The sequence below is a fragment of the Amblyomma mixtum genome, chromosome 2 (assembly GCF_055824585.1).
Source record: "Amblyomma mixtum isolate Tamu chromosome 2, ASM5582458v1, whole genome shotgun sequence".
Lineage (NCBI taxonomy): Eukaryota > Metazoa > Arthropoda > Arachnida > Ixodida > Ixodidae > Amblyomma > Amblyomma mixtum.
In genome coordinates, this window is record NC_143013.1 from 314,244,874 (window position 1) to 314,267,431 (window position 22,558).

General features: G+C 48.3%; 2 protein-coding genes across 2 annotated transcripts; both read left to right on the forward strand.

Moving 5' to 3' along the window:
• The first annotated feature begins 467 nt into the window (after positions 1-467).
• On the forward strand, positions 468-14,764 carry LOC149365024 (uncharacterized). Its single transcript, XM_089570234.1, has 7 exons — positions 468-650; positions 811-983; positions 2,559-2,601; positions 8,897-9,013; positions 12,979-13,101; positions 14,319-14,399; positions 14,483-14,764. Exons 1-7 carry the CDS (start codon positions 514-516, stop codon positions 14,634-14,636), a joined length of 828 nt encoding a protein of 275 aa, XP_089426360.1. The 5' UTR covers positions 468-513; the 3' UTR covers positions 14,637-14,764.
• Positions 14,765-15,302: 538 nt separating this feature from the next.
• On the forward strand, positions 15,303-21,431 carry LOC149365025 (Na(+)/citrate cotransporter-like). Its single transcript, XM_089570235.1, has 4 exons — positions 15,303-15,816; positions 15,919-16,086; positions 20,024-20,158; positions 21,306-21,431. Exons 2-4 carry the CDS (start codon positions 15,970-15,972, stop codon positions 21,420-21,422), a joined length of 369 nt encoding a protein of 122 aa, XP_089426361.1. The 5' UTR covers positions 15,303-15,816; positions 15,919-15,969; the 3' UTR covers positions 21,423-21,431.
• The last annotated feature ends 1,127 nt before the right edge of the window (positions 21,432-22,558 follow it).

Below are 22,558 nucleotides of genomic sequence, written 5' to 3' on the forward strand. Positions count from 1 at the left end.
CGTATAGTACACATAGTGAAATATGAGTAAGGTGACAGATAAAGACAAGAAAAGGAAATGAGACACCACAAGCGCTGATGGTGTTTTATTTCCTGTTCTTGTCCTCGCCTGTGCGCTATACCCAAGTTTAAGTACGTCAAACGTAACAAACGGCGTAGTTCTTTTTAAACAAAGCGTGCACGAAAACACAGCGTGGAAGCTCAGAGGGTCAACGCCAAGCGCAACACATCGGCGGGCTTCAAGCTGCATGCTTATCGGCTTTGATTTGAGTTTTTGTGTGGACACCAGGCAAGGCAATTATGGACCTTACGCTCCGCGTCCATCTCTTGGTTGTTGAAATGTTGAAGAAGCCCACATGGACAGTGGCGTCTTCCTTCCGCCTTAGTCATTTTGGAGAAGTTTGTTTTTTGACTGGGCGACGCCGCACGTGCTTTTGAGCAGGCCCCAGATGCCCAGAAGGACGGCTCTCCCGACGAGCAGTCGCTGACGCCAGCGGAGGCACCAGCGCCCGCGATGATGCAACGCCGAGCCTCGATCCTGAGGCAGCCGGGCACCATGCCTCGCTTCGGGCCTGCCCCTGGCCGGGGGTCCTTGGCTCGGAGGAGGACCTCGGTCGTCGACTTCGGTGCCCACGAGTACGCCGCATACGTGTGAGTGTGCCGTCATCTGTTCCGCAATCTCTACAGATGCAGAGTAGCAACTTACAACAACAACAACAACGAAAGAAATGCTGCCGTAATTTTGAGCCTGTACTGAGGCGAAGCGGCAAGAACGATTTTTTGCGATACAGTGTGTTCGACGCGCGTGCAGGCCGGGCGACGTGGTGACCAAGCCTCGCATACTGTCGGACACAGACGCGTCGAACCAGAGCGCAGTCTCCACAATGGCGACGCCCGACAACCGGCCGTCGAATGCCAGAACCATCTCCCTGCGCAAGACGTGGAGGGAAGACTCGCGCGGCGCTCGGCTCTCGGCCAGTCAGGGTGAGCCGCTCATCCAGTCCATGTGCTGCGCGTGCACTTGAACAACCGTACTAATAATGCATACTCAGTCGAGCCTTCACCGGTCGGTCGAATTCAGTCAGCCAGTGTAGAGATGTGAAGGCCTGAAAAAAACACTGCAATTGTGGAAAAAAAAAAACGTTTCTTTTTTTCGTTTTTTTCAGACGAGCAAAAATGGAAAGAAACATCGAAAATTTCACAATGCAATTTCAAGGTTTTATGATTGCTTGGTTTTAGTTTAGGTTTTTGTTTTTGCTTTGAAAACCATTACAGCGTGCATCGTTGAACGATTGGAGAGCAGTCGTCATCGCCGGTGCCCGGTAGTGCTTTTAAAACGTTCGTGCTGCGAGTACGCGGGTTGAAGGCCAGGTCACTATAAGATCCAGGCTTGACTTGAAAATACACTAATACTTGAACTCACGGCTGATGTAGAACAAAATGGCTACAAATTATACAGCGCGACACACACGGCATAAATAACACAGGCTGCTGGGCACGTAAGCGGTTTTAACCAAATACAAGCCTAGCTTCTTGATTTCCAACGTAGCAGAGTACAGGACATCCGCAGGAATTTGGTCCAGGACAGGGGTCTTCAGCGAAGCACGTGACCCCATCTACCTGGTGGCAAGGCCTTTGCACCAACCAGCCGCTAACTCGTCTGGCTTGCCGACTGCTGCAGATACCACCATCATCCGGCAGTTGCGAACGAAACTGGTCTCGTTTCGGAAACGTCCATACAAGGATTCGCAACAGGCTTTCAGGGGAACGCGTTCGAAAGCTTCTGTATGTGCAGTCGAACCTAGCTGTGGGCACAGCTTCAATCCATGCTGCTGTGCGTAGTGCCGCATCCAGCGACAGTGACTCTGAGTCCGATATGGAGTGACTTATAGATCAGTTTTCATGTTCCCTTTCGAGATGCAATAGAACAAGAAGTTCGTTTCACAATATGACATCTATAACTGCATATTCGATTGAACTTCGGAGCATTATTAATGATCGTTGTGCTGTTGCAAATAAATCTGTTTTTGTCACGTTTTGTAAAATTTCCAATTTTTCATGAAAAAACCCTGAACAGAATGGTTTTTTTCATGCAATTCAAAATTTCATGAAATTTTACATCTCTAGTACGGTGTAGTTCCAGCTTAGTTCAGTCAGCCAGTCGGTCGGTCCTGTCCAGTTCACTCAGTCAGTCCTGTAGTCCATCAGTCAGTCACTGGAGAAGTCAAACAACCGATCAATGAAACTGACTGATCAAGCTCAAACAAGGGGGGGAGGGGGGTCTTTTGCTGATCCGCGTAGAACCAAACAGGATGTATACCAATGTAATACCGGAAGCATGTGTGCATAACTTACACGTGTCATTCACTGTGGAGCCAGCCTGCAGTCTCCTTTGATAGAGGACAGATGCCAGTGAAACTAAGACTGTGTACCGCATGACGAGCTATGTGCGGTGGCTGGGTGACTTGTGTAGTTTGTGTGGACTGTGGCAGCCGCAGCTGATAACCGTGGTGTGTGTACATTTATGGCATGCTTTACTAGCTTTTTTTTTCTTTCCAGTCGCCATAAACGACGAACTCTTGAAGAAGAAACGACAAACGAGGTAAGTGCTAATAGTTGCCTTTAAATAGCTTAAGCCTAAATTTAAAGATAAAAAAGTAGTGGGATTCTAACCTAGTCAAACCGAGTAGACGACAGAAAGCATTTATTCTTCGCCTCTTCTTTCTGACATCTGCACGTGCACGCAGCTGCGTTTCGCGCTCTTCATCGCCCTCTCTCCACTCGGCGGCAGCTTGCGCGACAATCCTCCGAACTAACCCGAGCTTACCCGAGTTACTCCGCTCACACAAGAGAAGATTCTTGCTCGGGGTTGTTGCGTATGGAGTAGTGCTTCGGCACTAAAAGGTGTGAGGGGTGAGGATGAACTGACGTTAAGTGTTGTGTGAAAACATGTCTGTCATGGAACCAAAAAAAAAAAACGCGTTTGTTGGGACAACGTAGAAAGCGTGTAGTTTATAATTCAATACAAACATTACCCCCTCTTTCCCGTGGGGAACTTAGTTAGGGCTGGGCTCAGCTTTGAGCGCTTGTCTAACGCCTTATCTGCTACCACTGCACTGAAGAAGGGGTATGAAGCTAGACTTGGCGAGTTGTACGTGGCCTCTAACGTCTTCATTCGCTGTTTGCTTCCTAGATTTCGACGGAAATCGCTGTGTACTTCGGCGCTTAAGCGGTCAAGTGAATGCTCGGGTGAGAACTGTCCACGAATGCCCACCATAGGTCGGCACACTCACTCATGAGTGCACTCATATCGCCTCACTCACACTCACACTCACGCCTGTGAGTGTGAGTGAGTGGTCGTGAGTGTGAGTCGACGTGAGTGTGAGTGCGAGTGAGTGGACGTGAGTGTGGGTGGTCATGAGTGTGAGTGCGAGTGAGTGGTTCTGAGTTTGAGTAGAGGTGAGTGTGAATGCGAGTGAGTGGATGTCAGCATGGGTGGCCATGAGTGTGAGTGCGAGTGAGTGGTTGTGAGTTTGAGTAGAGGTGAGTGTGAGTGCGAGTGAGTGGATGTCAGCATGGGTGGCCATGAGTGTGAGTGTGATTGAGTAGATGTGAGTGTAAGTGGAGATGAGTGTGAGTGCGAGTGAGTGGATGTGAGCGTGAGTAGAGGTGAGTGGACATGTTTGATGAGTAGATGTGAGTGGACATGAGTGGCAATGAGTGGTTGTGAGTGGCCATGAGTGGTTGTGAGTGGTTGTGAGTGGTTGTGAGTGGTTGTGAGTGGTTGTCAGTGGACGTGAGTGGCAATCAGTGGTTTTGAGTGGTGGGTGGACGCGACAGCGAAGTCGGTCGCGTATGTTTCGCGATGACGATACCCGCTTAGCTATCTTCATGTTATTTACAGCTGAGGAAAGCAAATATTGACTACTGAGGGCGCTCGAGGCAGCATAAGGCACCATGCTCGTGTCTTTGGACAACCGAAGCAGAGGATTCCGCTGGCACAGGAACGGCAATCTTTCGTTGCATTTGTAGTTCACTATTGGCACGGGCACAGACCCTTCGCGGATGCAATGAGCCGCTACAAGTTTTGTGGGATTCTTTATAAAATTTCGCATTGACAGTCCTGAAAATCATAGGCAGGTGTATCTTGCCACGCTCCCCGCACGGCTCGATCTCATATATACAAGAGTTACGATGCTTACTGCTGAAACAACGACTGTCCGCTTCTTGGCAATAACTACCGTAAGATGGGATCTCGACTGCTGCAGTGGACTCTTAGGTTTTTTTTCTGTGCCCAGGTGTGTGCATTGCAGAGCTATGCTCTGGCCGTAATTTGTTGATTGGGCCGGACCGACGCGAGAACCTGACCTAGTTGGCGCCTAAGCTTTGTCACTGGAAGAGTGAAATCGAAATGTGCTTGTGAAATGCGGTTTTGTTTATTTTTCGTGTTTTCAGTGAAGTAAGTGGATTAGCTTCTGTTTTCACGCATCGATTTCAGCAGTCCTACCCACACTGATATCTGGACAGCATGAGGTATCCTTTGAACTGGATACTACGATTTCCTCTGAGAACTTCTGGATAGCGCTTTTTCCCAGTAAAGTCCTTTAGTTTCGGAAGGGCGCGCGCTACAAAATGGCTCACAAGTTACCTGCATGCGCATTCTTCCGCGAACGACGTTGAAGAATAATCAGGTGAAATGTAAGCGCCCTCTATCACCACGCGGATGCGCACGTGGTCTCCGCACGCACTAGCCTCAAATACATCGCGCTGGTTTGTAAAACCTCCTTCAGACAGGGATTATGTGCAATCCAGAAAATGTTCTGCACTGCAAACATGTCCACTGTCGGTCACACATAGTAGCTTAGGAGGTTTTGTAAATGGATTGCTAATGACAACTCCCCCTAGCATCGCTATTACGCGGGGAAATCCACTACTTGCGGCCCATTCCAGCCATTTTCCTTTAAGTGAGGAAATCACTCGATCGTTTGAAAAACACGCTCCATTTTGCATGCCGCAAAAAGTATTCATAGTTGCCATTTGACTCCAATGTGTTCATGCAGAGTAACGGAACGTCAGTGTGAAGCAAGACCAAATATTGGTAATTAGACACCATCCAAGACTACTGTCAAGACCAACTCATTATTTTACTTAGACACCGTCATAGGCGCGCGCACAAGGGAGGGAGGTGCGCCCCCCTCAATCGTCTAAGCCCCATAATCGCCAAGTCTGCCTCATACATTTACTCTGTCGGACCTGTTCCGTCATTGTTTACAGTGCAGTGCTATGGCCAATCAGGTTTCTTAGTGTCTGAAGACCCATAATGTTGCGTTCTAAGAAATGTTTACTGGCCGGGTAATTTTGAGGCAAGCTTTTCAGGTTCTTTTTTGCTGTGACAGTAAAAAAAAAACACATCTGTCACATTTACTGCGGTCTAGAGAGAATGGAAATTACTCTGGAAGCGGGATGTTACATTGATACTTCAGCGACGCAGGGACATGCCTTCCTCTGCCTGTACTCACGTGGTGAACACGGGAGCCGAAAGCCTCAATGTGCTTGGGAACGTTTCAACAAGAGGACGGTCTTAGTCAGGATGAAGACAAGACCTCTTGTGGAAACGCTGGCAAGCACCCTGAGCATTTCCCCTCCCTTCGTTCACATTTTGAGTGTGAAGGAACCAGCGGCTTATCCTCTCTGTACCATATATTCCTCTGCAGAAGTTACAGATAAAATAAAAACTTCTGCTGAATAATATCTTGTATATTTTGAAACTACATCGCATGGAAATAAATGTTCTATAATCATTCCTCACCTTTGCGCTCCGTTCTGGCCGTAAGGGCCCTAGGTGAGAGAAAATTGGGTGTTGGGGTGGGGGACCTGCGCTGAAACATGGCTCATTCTCATGGAGAACCCTGCGCACGCCTATGGACACTGTTCAAAAACTTGTCTAAGCATCTTAACTGACGCTGAACAGGCACTCATCGTCTCAGCAGCAAACCCGGGAGCGCACGTGCGTACCATTCAGTGCATGGAAAATGCGTGATAAGTGACCACTTCCATCGAGCAGTGAAACTGTGAAAATTGGACAAATAGCCCGACAAAGCCTCGGCGGCTCGGCACCCCATCTTTGCGGCTCAGGGCAGTCGGCTGTGGCAGTAAATCTCTCCTCCCCTCCGTTGTTAGCAAACAAGGAAATAGTGATTGAACATGAATGAGAGTGAGCGGACATGAGTGTGAGTGGTTGTGAGTGTGAGTGAGTGGTTGTGAGTGCGAGTGAGTGGTTGTGAGTGCGAGTGGTCATGAGTGTGAGTGAGTGGTTGTGAGTGTGAGTGGTCATGAGTGCGAGTGTGAGTGAGTGGTTGTGAGTGTGAGTGGACATGAGTGCGAGTGCGATTGAGTGGTTGTGAGTTTGAGTGGACATGAGTGCGAATGTGAGTGAGCGGTTATGGGTGCGAGTGGTCATGAGTGTGAGTGTGAGTGAGTGGTTGTGAGTGCGAGTAGTCATGAGTGTGAATGCGAGTGAGTGGTTGTGAGAGCGAGTGGTCACGAGTGGCAATGTGAGTGAGTGGCTGCGAGTGTGAGTGGACATGAGTGTGAGTGTGAATGAGTGGATGTGAGTGCGAGTGACCGTGAGTGTGAGTGTGATTGAGCCACCTGTTGGTGCCGAGGTATGATGCCCACTCGATAGGGGTGTGCGAAAAACACTTTTTAAAAACTGAACCGAATACGAATAGTGTAGCTAAACACCGAACCGAGTACGAATTGAATAGTGATAGAACCGAATCGAGCATGAATACAATTTTCTTGCGAATATTCGCTACTTCTGCTAATATTCGTACAAAACGATAAATCGTGCGAAACAGCGAAGTGTTAGCTCGACGCTGTGGTGTAGTGTTACATCTTATGGGGTTATAGATATATAGATTTCAAAATGCAGAACGCTCATTGATCTCCACTGGAGGTTACGAAACAGTCAGTAGATTAACTCCGTGATCGTCATGTCATACGTATAGGAAAATTATTTCGCTACTCACGATGACAACGAATTCCACACCTCAGTAGATGAGAGGAGCGAGAGCTTGAGCCACGACCTGATAGACAGGGCATCAACTGAGGGTTTGCTAAACCTTCCTGAGCCGTGCCCTGCCCCGATCTGAAGGCTATGCATGAGCATGACGAACGCTGCCGCGTGAATGAACCACGTCGCGGCGCTGTGCTCTCCATTCCGCGCAAGCCAATCGTGGCAGTGTTCTGTGCGGCGCTGGAGTGGGTCCTGTTTTCGGAACAGACGTCCAAGCAAACCTGATGTTATCGAAATGCGTGCCAGTTCGAAAACTATTCGAAAACTTGAGAACATATTCGATTCGTTTCTAATATTTCTGAACATCCTCCTATTTGAATACAAACTACTTAGCGCCGCGCTACCACACCACGTGACCTCGAAAGTTTTATGTATAAGAACTGCAGATTGGGCTAGTTGGTGTAGATTCATAGTGATGGTTCAACAGCGCAAACACACACAGACCAAGAAGGAGACAAGACACACACAGCGCTGAAAGTTTTATGTCATGCCTGGCGATATTTCGCGATGAGGCATGAATGAAAGTGCAGCTGGTGGACACGTTTAACCTAAAGGAGAGGAACTCATCAGCAGCTGCAAACGAAACCTACACGTTTCCTATGTATCCGCTGAGTTGAGGCACGTGCTAACTGAATGCATAAGCTCTAAAGTTTTCTTTTGCCGAATGTGGCTCTGGAAATGTCCAATATGATTTGCAGGTTGGCTTAACGCGAGCCAATCGAGGACAAGAGAGGGACACAGGACGAGCGCTAACTTGCAACTGAAAGAAACGGAAGCAAATTTACGAGCTCGAGGAACTGAATGCGCATACCCAGCTAACCACGCAATTCCTCGTAATTCTGCTTCCAATTTCTTCAGTTGCAAGTTAGCGCTCGTCCGGTGTCCATCTCTTGTCCTCGATTGTCTCGCGCTAAGCCAACCTGCAAATCATGAATCGCCAACTGGCCCAAAACTTCACTTTGCTGAAGTCCAATATGGTTCAATCCCATTTTAGTTGGCGGACCATACCTTTAGTTGACCAGCATGAGCTTTTTGAAAGGTTTTAACATAGACTGAAAAAGGAATTTGTACTAATTAAAAGACAAAGACTAGGGCTGCAAAAGACAAAGACAGGTGCTGAATAACAATTTATTTCGGTTACAAACCAATCTCCTGACGCCAGAGAGGTTTTTAGCAGGTGGGCAATTATCGCACGTAAAGGCGTTGAGGCTAACTGCGTGTGATGCCACATGCTTTTGAAATCTGATGCAATGGAAAAAAAAAGCGCGTCATTTTTTTGTTAACTGCCGTCCTGAAACTGTCAAAAATCGCTGTCGCAGTTAACGTGTTAAAGGGACACTCAGGACAATCCATCCAACTTTCATTTCTCAGAAAAATCGAATAAGGGCACTTTTTGGGTACGCCGATGCTTGTCCGGCAACAAGAGACGCATTTATCGGTGAGAAAATTACATTAAAAAATTTTCCCGCCACTCATTCAAACTTGTGACGTCTGCACCGAAAAAGACTGCATGATCGCTGTTTTGAAGTGAATGGCTGTTTAGCCTAGCCTCTGAGATCCGCGTTAAAAACTGTGTCGACGCACGCAGTTTATACTTTCGAAATCGGCCAGTGATTCCCACACCAGTACATATTTAAAAACAATTATGTCTAGCTTAGAAAAGCTCCGTTTTCTATGAATGTAGGGTCCTTGTAGTTAGGATGCGGTAGTCTATCGACACAGGCCACTTTCACTTCGTCCGCAGTGTCAAATATCAAGCGTCATTCCGGTCAAGTGCGTGTTCCGTTCATATATAATGTGTGCCATTGGCCCTGTGCAGGCGCCGCACGGACATTCACAACGCGTTCTTGATGGGGCCGTCTCTGATGACGGTGCTGGGAAGCCTGTGCAGCTACTGGACCGGACCGGCCGGCACCGCCCTCACGACGCTCGCAAAGTATGTCACAGAATGTTCCCACTGCACGCTACCGAGTGTTTCAGCAGAAAAGTTCACGCATATTTGAGCATACAGTTTTTTGAGGTTAGAACTGGTGTTGTGTTCAGGAGGGGGCCCATGGTTAGTATTGCGAGGATCACGTTCCTGTGGAAGCGTGACGCGTCGAGGTGCGGTACGATTCAAGCACACACGGACGTTCACGACTATAGAGAAACAAGCAGTAGAAACGTATAGCCCAACACGAAGCCGTATAGCATCTCTAGAGGAGTCTGTCTGTCGGCGCATGCACGGTTCTGCTCGGCGACGTGACGACGACTCAGTGAAGACGCGGCATCTTAAAGGGCAACACCGGCGATTTTTCAGCCATTTTTAGTTAATGGCTGTTTTGTGTTCCTAAGAACCTCCTGTAATGTGTACGATACAAGGTTTTCAAAAGCAACCGTAAAATAATTTTTAAACAGCAAAAAACGCAAAACTCGAAACCGAAACCGCAAAACCGAAACCGGGGAGGTGCCTTCGTGCGGTATAGACTGTGACGTCACGAGCGGGTTCGCCGCGCTGTGAAGTCCCCGAAGATATCACAACTACCCTGAGCCGCGCTGTCGACATGACTGAAAGCCCGGAGGACAGCTTTTCCGAGACCAGCGAGTCTTTAGAAGACGACTCATTCGACGATTTTGGACTGGACGAGTCGCCTTTTAGGTATGATCCACCATCGCGCGAGCCAGCTGAGTCACACCACATGCCGCGTCACCTGCAGCACGGAAACGGTCTGAACTCGGAGAAGTGATTACTTGAGTCATTTCTCGTGCATGCATTTGTGACAGACTCGTCAGAACAAAAGTTAATGAGATGCTCCCGGCGACAGCTATTCGTGTGGCCAGTGCCGGCCGACCAAGCCTGATGAAAGAATCTGCTGCCGGAACGTTGCCGCTGTGCACAACGTCCTTACAGGGGCATGCATCACCAACAGTCCTCTCTGCGAAGTTTTATCTGGACGGCGAGCTTTTGGAAGTGAGCTACAGTTCTACAATCCAACATACCGCTTCTTCTTGACGGCCGCGCTTCGTTCAGCTCGCCGCTGCGATAGACGGTTGTACTAGAATAACGTCACAGAATATGCCTTCAAGCGCCAGTTGAACGAAGCCTTAGCGAGTTCAAAGATCTCTTTGAAGTATACGCTGTCTTCATAGCAATCTGACGCGAAATGTTCCGAGCACAAGCTGGAATGCTTCCTCGGAGACCAGTTTACACGGCGGACAGCTCTCACCAACTTGTCGCGAAGGTTCTTATCGCTAGGAAACCTACGCTAGATCACGCCCGTTGTCACAGATCAAGAATTTGTGCACCCCACAGCACAACAGAAGTTGCCGTGACCCATCACTCTGGCGTACACATCACATCAGGCACGTTGAGATGGCGCGAAATTGCACAGGTGGTCGAAATAATTCCGGAGAGCTCCACTACGGACCGCTTTCTTCCTTTCTTCTTTCACTCCTCCCTTACGTCGCGGTTCGGGTGTCCATTACTGCGTCATTTACTTTCCTAAAAACCAATTTTCAGTTTTCCCCTGCACTGCCAGCGCCAGCGCGCGCCCAACCAGCTTGACACGCCGCCCCGCCAGTGACGTCACAGAACAGGGTGGCCTGTAGAAGTTGCTCGATCAGTGGGTGCCGCTCGCGTCGAGGAGCGCTTGTCTTCAAAATTCGTTTGCGGAAAAACTACGCCGGTTTCAGGTGCGAAATTTTACATGAGGCATCAGACTATCATAAACAATACAGACTTAAAATTTCATTTCAATCGATGCACATCGAAAAATCGCCGGAGTTGCCCTTTAATGGCGGCTCTGGAAATGTCCCGATGCATGGCCGCGGTGCCTGCTTAGCACTCGGTGGTTCGGCCCACCGACCGAGTAGTCGTGGCCGAGCGGAATAACCGCCCCTGGACACCCGCCTGTCGCTGACTCCTGCATTTTCCTGCTCGTGCGTCTCGTTCCTTTAGGGAAATAGTTTGAATTATTCACTATTTTCCGCGTGCTTTTGTTTTTGTTTTTCTTCAGACGCGTAAGCCGCGGGTCGCCACAATCCCTAATACGCCGCGAGTATAGGCAGGTTCAAACTATATTCTGGTTCGAAAGTTTTGAGTGCACGGCAGAGAGTAGCAGCTGCATAAGTTTTCGGGTTTCCAAAGACGAGATTCCCGACGGGACTGCAGCGAAAAATTCTGGCTCCCCTGAGGCTGCATACCGAAATCGAACGGACGAAGTCAGCACGCAACCACACCCACAAGCTATGGCATGCATTCGGCGGCATATGCGTGCCATGTGAAGGTGTGCAGTCGCGACCCTAATGCGGGGACTGCTTCGCGTGTCAAACTCCTCTCGCGCCTTATCCATGAAAAATCAAGAGGTGCATTCAAGCCTCGCTGTAGTGGAATGGTTTATTACGAAGTAATGGGTATAACGAAGGAACAGCTATTTATCTTGGAAGCTCCGAAACTTCCCCGAAGCGACACATTTGATATGAGCGATGCCATAGGGGAGAGTTCCGGATTTAAACCACCTGCGGTTCTTTAACGCATGTGTATTTGGTGTCTCAATTTTACAAAGGAAATTTTTCTTACAAAGGGATATAACGAACCGAAATGAACCTCACTGGCTGTTTCTCCCTCAGTATATTGGTTTGTAACACTGCGCAACAGTTCCGTAGTCATTCGATGCGCCAAACTGAAATTACTGCGCGAAAACTGCTCAGTCGAACACTGCCAAAAACGCGCGGGAAACTTATCGTCCATGAAGGAAACATTTTTCTCGTGGGAAGCAGAGCCAGCTGGGAGCCTTTCTTCGGACAAATCGTCGGCGTTGACTTCGGCGCGAAAAACTTTATTGAAGACGACTCTTAGAAACCCTCCCCCCCCCCCCAAAAAAAAAAAAAAAGAAAGAAAAAAATGACGTACACTCAAGGGAGAACCACACAGGACAACAGCTGTACTCGACAAGAATCGAAGAAAGGTACATAGTAAGGAGGTCCAAAAAGTTTTCATTTGATTCCGCACCCGTGTTTGAAATGCCAATTCACCGGACTCTTCAAAGTTCTCTCACCCCATGAAACAGTTCGTTGTGATGGATCGAGTAGAAAAAGGTCTTCTATATCTATCCTAAAGGCTGTCTTAGCTGCTAAAAGGTCTTGGAGTTATGAGAGCTACAGAGTTCTTTATCTCGAACCGGACTTCTGGGATAAGGCTATTCAGATGGCGTTGGAGGTAGAGACAGCCACCTTTTTCGACGAGCCTTCTTCTGCAACTATTGCCCTGAACGGCACCGAATGCTTCTTCGTCTTTGTTGAAAAAAAAAAAAAAATTTCCAAGGCATTATTCGAGCATTCATTCATCAATTTCCTTGAGTGGTCTGAGCACAGCTCTTCACGTTGCTGCTCTGCAGTGGACCTGGCTTTATTTGGCTTCTTCAAAGCGCGAACAGAATGCTTTTCCATGGCTGCTGCAGCTTTTTCAGTGAACCGACCCACGGGCAACACTACAAAACTGCCTTCCTTGTCTGACTGCAGAAGAGCTAGCTCCGACTCACGAAAAAAAAAAGAGGGGACACTTAAGCTCTGCTTTAAGGGCATGACGCGATAGGGTATTGGGGTAATATATCCCATATATGCAGTGGCACTGATGCACATGCCAGCGCACTCATGTTGGCCGTAAACTGAGCACCCTGTCCCCTGAGCAGCGTAACACAGCGTGACGTTAAAACCAACAGAATTGAATTCACGTTTCCTTTTGTTTTTAGATCTCTTCCATTGCTGACTCTACAATCCCGAAGAGGCCGTCTTGTTACTAAGAACATCGCATTTTTAGACATTACTTAAAGCCCTCGGGCACGCACCGAATACAGCGTATCAGCTCAATTTCAACAAGGCGCCCCCACTGCAAGTGTACCGGTCGTCCGTCGCGGTGCGCAGAAACGTGCCCTCCCCTGAACCGGACATGACGGCCTCTTCCTGGTGCGTTCTGACGCTTCCCGGCTGCGTGGCGGCGCTGCTCATCGGCTACTGCTACCTGTCCTGGGCGCATGTGCTCCCGTAGTGAGTACAGTCAGGGGCGAGTGTATCCCTTTTCACAGCGAAGCTTATCAGCAAGTAAAAAGGCCGGTCAGTGTGGCCCTTCAGTGCAAAATTTTTCACTCAACCATTTTTACAAATGATCTGTCCTATGACTTTTTGCATGTATATAGGCTACCGAAGGTGACCCAGAATTTTAAAAAAATATAGGCTTTTTGAAGTATAGAGATGATTTTTACAGCATTGTAATACCAACATTGTGATACCATGCAGTATTGTCAAACATCAGAAAACAGGTGAATCGTGTTAACTATGTCGTCTAGCTAATTTTTAATATTCCAGTCTTAACTATTAGTTAGGCGCCTGGTGGTAATTAGAGATTTGTAGCTGGCCGTTAGTTATGGCGTTTTCATTTTTTTTAGCATTTCAGTGGTGGAACAACGAGCTTCTTGTACCATCTTTTGTAACAGAACGAATTGCATTTTGTAGCAGCAATTTCCGGTTTTGTAGTAGAGAAACCAGACTTGTATAGCTGATGTTCCAGTTTTTGTAGCTGAAAAAAAAAAAAAACTGCATTCAGTAGCAAAATTGAATCTCCTGCAGAACATAAAACATGGCTGGTAGCAAAATGCAGGTTTTCGAAGCAGGCAAGTTCAAATGTCCACCACTGTTATGCAAAAGCATAAAAGCCATACAGCAAATGCTGCCTTTGCAATAATGTATTCTGCTATAAAAGCTTCCAAAATGTCAGAAAGCGGAGGAAAGTTTTTGCGATGCAAATTGTCGTTTCATTCACGACGAAAAGTAAAGGTATGTGTGAAAGCCTGTGAAGTGTATTGCTGGTGAAGCTCTGCAAGAGTGCTGGTTAAACAGGCGCAAAAGCAGTATCCCGGAATACGGGGGAAAGGGGGGGGGGGGGGGGGGTTACAACGCGAGCGGGATCATCGGCCGTACTTTCCTTCGCCAAGCCTGGAGACAAGCGCCTGCCTTGCCAATATATATTGTTGTTGAATTTCATCGAACATCGGCGTAATATCCTCGGGAGCCACGCTCACCAATGCTTGACTGGCTTGAGGCCAGGTCTCAACATTCCAGAGTTAGGCAATGCGTTCGTGTGGCGAGGTTATCGTGCTGGAAGTCTTACTACCGGAGTCTTACAGAATAACTCTAAATGGTAGTAAGAATCAGGTAGAGAATATTAAAGTTTACTAGGATGACTGTCGTCCTCCTTACTCACGCAGTGAGCCAGATGACACAAACATCGATCACTCGGCCGCCGTGCAGACGGCGTTCACCAAGCTGAAATCGCTCGGGACGCCATCGTGAGTACACAGACCTGTGCACTTCAAGGAATCAAGGTGGAGCAACGGATTTTGTCTTTTCTCTCTCTCTCTCTCTCGCCCAGGCTCGCAGGCGCTCTCGTCGTACACGGCTCGGTGCTGGTGCTCGTGATGTGCGTGCCAGCGGGGTACATAGGGAGCGACATCAGGCAAGCCCTTCTCGGCCTGCACTCTGAGTGCTCAGGCCTGCGTGAAGCGAATGGTTTCTGCATAGCGTGAGGGAAGCTAACCAGTGAGCGAGCATCCCTGTTGGGTCGCAGAAGGGAAGCAGGAAAGACTTTAAACTGCATAGCGCCATGACATCTGTATCGCTGAGTCCTGCCTTCGTGTTCTCGCTTGAGAATACCGCCGCCTTAACCGGATGTAAAGGAAAAAAAAATCTAAATATTCGCAATAAGAATAAATTTCACTCATTTTTACCTCATGAAGGCCGATTGTGAGTCTTTTGATAATGCAAACGTATTCTTCGATGTGCCTTAGGTTTTTACACCTCTGTCCTGTAGATCGTTGGCTTTAAGCCATCAGTGGTAATGCTAGAGGAAAAAAATTGCTGTGCATTGATGGCAGCACTGAACTAAACTGCGGCAGGTATATATGCCTTCGGAGTGCATATTGCAACCGCGCAAAACGACGCAGGACGAAGAGAGGAAAGCACAGGACAAGACGCGGAACTTAAACAGGTTTTGCGCGTCGTTTTGCGTGGTTGCAATATGCACTCCATTGTCAACCACCAACTAACCCGCCTTCACTTGTTATATATGCCTTCAGCGGGACACATTGCCAAGCCAGGGTACCTTGGTGTGTCCTGTCACTGGTGGTGTTTGGCCACTAGCAATACCAGCAATACAACTCGCGCCGCCATCCTTGGACTATTAATATTGAACCTCAGTCTTATCTCCCTCCGGGCCGAAGAAGTGAGAACATTAGCTTAACCCTAACCCGGCCTTTCCCCCTCTACAATGTCCCTCTCTCAGGTCCATTTGGGTCAGGGGGCTAGAGATAGCCTATTCGCGGACCAAGAAGAGAGGGCTCTCGACAGTATGCCAAGGGTCTGTCCTACCTGAATAATATTTGTGGCTTATGGGAGAAAAGTGCCGAGAGCTTCTCTCGGAGGAAAAAACAATGCGTCTTTGCAGCCAGTATAGGCATCACTACCTTCCTCTAGACCGCGAAAGAGCCAATTTGGCTCTGAAGAGGACGGTACAGTGTTCGTTACCAGGTGTGCACGTGATTCAGGCTGACGCTGCTGAGCCTGCTGACTTGGACAGCACTGCTGGTCAGCGCATCCGGCTCGCTGAGCACGAAGACGTGGCCCTTGGTGCGCCACACTTGGTCTCGGGTGCCCTGGGGCATCATCTTCATCCTCGGTGGCGTCCAGGTGGCCAGCAAGGTCGTCGAGGTAAGCGATGCGCGTGTGTCGGCTCTCGGAACAAGCGCTGTCCTCCAGGGGACACTCGGGGAACGCGCAGCTGTGCTATATGGTTGGCGCTCGTGCGTGCAGGATTACGGCCTGCTAGCCGAGCTGTTCAAGTCCTTCAAGCCCACCTTCTGGATGGCACGGTCCCACATCGAGGTGCAGGCCATTCTGGCCGCCATCTCGTCGCTGCTGGCCGAGACCACCAACAACCGAACGCTCAGCCTGCTCATGCTGCCCATTGTGCAGGACATTGTGAGTCGGCCCCTCTAGCAACGAAACTGTACTAGACTGAAATTGGCATTTTTTTTTTTTTGCCGGAAGAGATTTGCGCAGACTACGGGTGGCTTGTACCGATGTCATAGCTTTCTCCATATTGGTGCAGGGCTAAGGTGAAAGCTCGCGCCCATTTCCCATCCGCCTGTTACCGTCTGCTCCGATACGCATGCACTGTGGAAACCGTCTATTGCCCACCGTCATGGTGTCCCTGACGTCGTGCACAGCCGTCCTAGATGCACCATGCCTGTCTTGACAAGAAACGCGATTTGGGCGAGCATATCCCACAGTTCTAAACCAATGAACATGAAAACTGCCATGGACGTCCCGCGGACGGGGCGTCCAAGGGAGTCCCAGGACCCATTGGATAAGAATCCTGTAATTATTATTCTATTATTTGTGACGCTAAGTTTCCCACACGACATAAAAGGTGTTGTCAGGAAGTGACGTTATGAAACGTTACAAAAAAGCATGCAGTCCGGTTGTGTGTAAAAAGTCGCATAAGCTTCGAGCGTAAATGTTTTTCAAGTAAAAGTGGAAATTCTATTCATTAGTAATAGTAGGCGCAATTAAAACAACGCGTGACAGGCGCTGGAGAGAAAGGTTTGTCACGAACACGATCGCTGAATCTTTCACCTCGCATTCTCTGCACACAGGTTGCGTGTAGCTGTTGAAATGCTGCAAGTTTAGAACCGCAAGCTCTCAACGGCATTCACGTGTGGGTGCTTGCTACGCGGCCAGCGAAGCAGTCTCGTTTTTACTTCATCCGTCGATTCGGCTACATCGTGTGGGCTGAGGGCGTTATGAAGTCGTCAAGTGTTAGTTTCTTCATTGTTAGTACGCGTTCATTCACGCCGTCAACGTGTGCATACCCAGGAATTCTGGACAAAAGAATTTTTCAATGGAAAACCGTTTAGGAACGCAATTTTTTTCATATAATGGAAGATTTTAGTACAACAATCAATATATTCGCGGATCACCCGACGACAGTCTTCTACCTTTTTTTTTCTATTAACGGATTTGCTATTGTGAAAAGCGTTTCTCATTGCTTTTCTATGGCAGTCTTAACTGTTCGATACGATCGTTGGAAACACTTTAAAATAAAGATTTCGCTACATATCAGAAGGGTGGACCATTGCCTTCGATATTTCCATCACCATTACTTTCAATATTCCAATATTCAAATTGTCCAAGAAAGCTGGACTTGGAAGCGCTATGCGAGCGCGCTGTCTTCAATGTTTTCTGTGCAGTGGAAAGGGAAATCGGGAAATCATGGAGGTAAAAATCAATAGACGCAGGAGACAGACTGCAACTGGGCACAGCGTGCCCTGATTCGTTTCCGCTTACAACCCACAGGAAGCAATTCACGAACGTAGAAACAGCAACGCCACATCGGAGTCAATCACGGGGGTTATCTGCGGTCATATATAGTTACTGTGTAGTTAGTTAACAAACACGCGGTAATCGACAGCACAGTGCGCCGTTTGATGAGAACTGCGCGTGCAATTTTTTTTCACCGAGATGTGGCGTTGAATGAAATCCGTTAGAGCGCGACTGCTTCTCGCGTGTTTTTAAGGATCGCACGAAGCATACGCGTACACTTTACGACGTCGCTAAACGCACGGAAGGCCACACGCTCGCGTTGTCGTCGCCGATGGATATATCCGTGAGCGCGAGCAGCAGTTTGTTCTGCAGTCTGCAGCTGCCCTCGATAACTTCACGAAGTTTCTTTCGCACCCGCGGAGCTTGCGACGAGACCTAGACGCACGCGATGCACATCTGAGACCGAAATAGTGGCGGCGGAGGAGGTCTGTGCTCGCTCGTCACCGACTAAGTCTGTTGACTTCCAGATTGTTTCTGGCCGAGTTCCGGGTCTTTGATTGTGACGCCTCTGATTGGTCAGGTTCCGGAGACGTCACACGGAACTTCAATCTTCGCACGAGCTTTGAATCTGGAAGGATTTCGGGACTTTCATTTGCGATTTTCTCAGCAACGCAGCCTCCTTTCCACACAGAAAAAACGTCGGTAGTGTTCCCGAGGACTAGTATATCCTTCTTCCCTAGTTTGATATTTCGGTTTAAACCATAGAACCCCAACGAGGCCTGATTGCTGAAGGAACTTCCAGAGTCATTTTTAAGAGCTACTCTAACCCCAGGTGGTCGAAATTTCCGGAGCCCTCCCCTACGGCGTCTCTCATAGCCTTAGTCGCTTTGGGACGTTAAACCCCAAAAACCAAACCAAACCTATTGCTTGGCACATTCCTCTGTGTGTATGGCATGCGCAAATGCTGGATGTTAAACACGCACACTCCTGAGGATAGCAAAGCATGTGGCGTTCCAGTGTAACGGGGTATGCGTTGTGTGCCTAGTCCCGCTTCTTAACCGGGCGATAAGAGCACAGAAGAGACAAAGCCTGCGGAATAATTTAGGAATAGGGCGCTTACCTGTAGTGAGTCCTCTTTAACGCTAAGTCTGCGGTAATGGTTAAGTCGAGAATGGTAAAGGGGCTTTATGTTATTTTATTTTACATTTCGTTTCTGTTCTGTTTTACGATGCACGCAGTTTTACCGAGAAGAGACGGCAACGAGGATTTTTTTTTTTTTCCCACTGTATCCTTAAAATACGGCTTCTCGTGCCTCGGTGCTAAAAAGAAGCGCATTTTAGCCAAGAAAGTGAGCCACTCGCAGAAGTTTACTGTCAGGAGGTCGTGTATTTCCTGGCGACTGTGGCTGGTCCGAAACAAGGCGCTTTCCCACTTTCAAACTCCCTTTTCTCAAGATGAGCCGAAGACAAAGTTTGCTTTCTTTCGAGCTTATACTCTCCTTTTTCGTCGTGGCTGTATCTGCAAGCGCTTCCAGCGTTGTCACATTCGCAGCTCGTAAAAGACGTCGCGCCAAGGATTAGGATTTTTTTTTATGGACTTCAACGTACATTTCCGCCCCTCAGCACCGCTGCTAGTATAGGCAACACTCGACTGCCGCCTGCAGTATAGCGGTTTAGAGCTCTTCGCTGGGTTATTATATCCCACCACGCACGACAATGAATCGCGATAGCTGAATGAACACGAAGTTGCAGAATCGGGCAGCGGTAGATAGGAAGCAAGATCACGCGTGTAGCTGCAGGATTTTAACGGCGACATTTGTATCTTATAAGAGTGCACGGCTGTTCCTGTCGAGCGGAAATTTTCTCGTTGCTTTTTTTTTTCTCCTGTCAGAAGCGCAGCTTTCATGTGAACAGTAAGCGTGCGAAGCAGATGTTTGAGGGCGTAGTATGCGGCACACGAATCCAGCGCTGAAACGCTCACGCACATTGGCTCTTCGTACACCTCTTCTAAATTGTGCAGTGTCGCGCATCAGGAACCCTGGATTTCACAAGTTTTCCGTTTTGTTCTGATATATACTGGTCTAGTAATACAAGAGTCCTTCAGTGCTTCGAAGGTAATAGAGAGCTTTAGCATTACAGAGACATACTGTAAATTGAGGTACACTGGACCAGCCGGGTGCCCATCGCGCATGCGCAGGGGCATATGCGCATCCCTACACCTGGCCCCTCTCGTCATAGGATGGACAACGGCAGCTTGTCCAGCTACGTAAAATACCCATGGCATCTGTGTTGGCTTAAACTTGCTTAACAATAACTTTAATTAAACAGCTCTTTGCTCACAAGAACAAAGCTTGCGAAGCGGCTTATTTATTTGTTTGAGTATGTTTTTGTTTGTGCTGAAAGAGTTGGCACCGTTAGACATAAATTGATAATTACGCGCGAACAGAAACTGCGAATTAAGTGTCGCTCTGTGCAGTGGAGCTAACAATCAATGATTTCGGCTGTCAGCACGAACCTCATTCTTGCTCTCTGGAGTAGGGTATGTATAAATAAATGAGCATATATGTTGTCCTCGTTGCTGCGCGCCTCTGCAGGCGGAGAGCAAGAACATGTACCCCATGTACTACGCCATCCCCGTGGTGGTGGGCGCCTCCAGCAACGTCATCATGCCCATCTCCGTCCCCATGGTGCTGATGCATGAGATCGGACGGGTGCCTTTCGTCCGACTCGTACGTATATGATTATGCACATTACCGGTCACACATACGTGTCTCTCTCCCTCACTGTTGCGCAGTACATGCAGTAGTGAATTGTTGGGCCGCGAGTTGGTCGTTGCGATACTTTTTTTTTCTGTTAATGACAAAATGCATAGGGCTTGCACTCTAGATTTTCGCCCGCTGATGCGTTCGACTGCGGGGCTCATCTGGTCAAGGCATCCAAGTTGGCCTGGGCACCAATAAAGAACACCGATGTCTTTGAAAGCGTGCATCGTATACATGGGCACGCATATATAGGTGTTCGGTAGGTCGGTAGGTGCATACAGGTTATCATCATGGGCTTTGAAGAAATATGTGACGAAGATGAGGAAGTACACGAATAAGATAGCCTTGATTTAATGCACGGGCTTCTGTAGGCCTTCGGTGGCAGAAGTTCCACCCAGCATTTCGCGGCTGGATGTCAATTTTTTCTTACACTTCGTTCACTACCATGGGCGGGTTTATTGACTGGGGGTTGTGGGTGGAGGGGGAGGGGGCGTGCGGTCTTATTTACATAATGCATGCCTTGGACTTCCTTCGTCAAAAAAGCGCTATTTTTGTGTTTTCGTATTCGTGAAACTTTCCTGGTCGAAAAATTGTCATTTTTTTAGTGGTTTTTCTGCATAAAATTTCTCGCTTCCTTTCTCAACTTAGTCACTGTGCAGAACGCAGCTGGCGGCCGACGCCCGCGCTTAGCTGAAATGTAAAGCCCTGTGTCCTTTGTGTAACACGGCGTCACAAGTTAGGACGACCACCTTATTTTGGTAGGCGCGAGAGAGGCTTCAGAAATATCTGCGCATGTTGGCTTGTCACGTGGTTTTTCTGAGGTCGTGCGGACTTTCTCCTTGTTAAAAAAAAACAAACGCTAAGCGAAGAAACACCTCAGTCGTGTGCACTCTGCAGCACTTCGTACAACCCGCTGTCGTACGAATGGCTGAAAGTTAACGGATTAGTTTTTTGTCACTCAATAGCCGCATAACTGAACACTGAGGACTAGAGTGCACTAGGGTCCCGTTCGCTTTGAACGTCATTTTTCTACGCTTACATTTGCTTCCGGACGCCTGCGTAGAAAGTGTTTTATTTCGTACAATTAATTCGCGTGGTCCTTGGCGCGCTGCAGATGATGCTTGGGATAGTGTTGAAGATGGTTCTCGTCGGCATGGTTCTGCTCACCGTCAACGCCATCGGCAGAACGCTCTACGACTGGGGCAACCAGAACGTCGTCCCCGACACATGACGACGAAATCAGCTGCCGAGCACCGAGCGAGGCGCAGCGCGATCCCCCTTTTTTTTGTTCCTTTATTTTCTGCGCAAGATCGAACATTTCACCTTTTATGATTGCTAGATATTAATTCAGGTGATATGACCTTTAATTTTTTTTGTTGGGGGGGGGGGGGGGGGTTATTGAGTTATCAGTGTTTTTGTTTTGATCCAGCTGTTTTATCAGTAGCCGATAGTTCTTAGGGAGGACTTTTAAGAGCCCTGTAAAGGACATCGTCAGAAGACCCTTCCCGTCACCTTCCCGTGGACGGCATTAGCGATGCCAAGTTTGACGAGCGAAAATGCCTGCTAGGAGAGGCTGCGAGAACTGCGGCAGTTATCACCGTCTTGGTTGCCATCTGCGGAGCACACTGAACAGCACTCGTTCGGGTGAAGAGGACCAAGTCCGCTCAAGTCCTCCCTCCAGTTTGCACTGCAACGTAGTCAAGATGTGGGACTGTTATTAGGTATTGAGCTGAATGCGGCCGTTGAACGAGATGGGCGTAACTGCGCGAACTATGGTTGCATATCAGCGTTTACATCATCGCTAACACTCTAATGGCGTATGGCGATTGGATAAGAAAATGATATTGAAACATTGCGAGGATGACTAGTATTCATTCACTGCCTAAGGAGCACTTCTGTTGATTGCAATTGCCCAGTCATAATTGCCCGGCAATTGCCCATCTGTCATTAGAGTGAAATTTTGTGGACATTATTGTATTAAATAGTTTTAAATATTTGTGCATAGATTGTAATACAGAGTAATCGGCATGATGTGCGTCCCGTTAAACAGACTGTTCAGGAAAGACACTGCGTGATGTTCTTAATGAAAAGCGAAAAACCATGCCAGTGACTTTTAGTATGGCGCACTATTCCCCGTATACCGGCTGCAATAAGCGGCACGTTGAGCGTGCCTTTCGTCTGGGTAAAGAAGGTTTAATTTAAACTACAGGGCCAATTCATTCATATTTCTCCAGTCCTGCTTGCGGTTCTGCCTTCTCATTTACATTGCACAAGCTTCCTGCGGTAGACACTGTGCGGTTTCAGCATGATTGACTGCTGTCTCCCGAGTTACCGTTGTCGGGCGAGTGGGCTGTCGGGCATGTGTAC

Coding starts and splice junctions, on each gene's coding strand:
- LOC149365025 (XM_089570235.1), top strand. CDS start 15,970: ATGGCACGGTCCCACATCGAGGTGCAGGCCATTCTGGCCGCCATCTCG. Junction 16,087..20,023: donor TGCCCATTGTGCAGGACATT/GTGAGTCGGCCC, acceptor GCGCCTCTGCAG/GCGGAGAGCAAGAACATGTA. Junction 20,159..21,305: donor GGGTGCCTTTCGTCCGACTC/GTACGTATATGA, acceptor GGCGCGCTGCAG/ATGATGCTTGGGATAGTGTT.
- LOC149365024 (XM_089570234.1), top strand. CDS start 514: ATGATGCAACGCCGAGCCTCGATCCTGAGGCAGCCGGGCACCATGCCT. Junction 13,102..14,318: donor TGGGCGCATGTGCTCCCGTA/GTGAGTACAGTC, acceptor TTACTCACGCAG/TGAGCCAGATGACACAAACA. Junction 14,400..14,482: donor AAATCGCTCGGGACGCCATC/GTGAGTACACAG, acceptor TCTCTCGCCCAG/GCTCGCAGGCGCTCTCGTCG.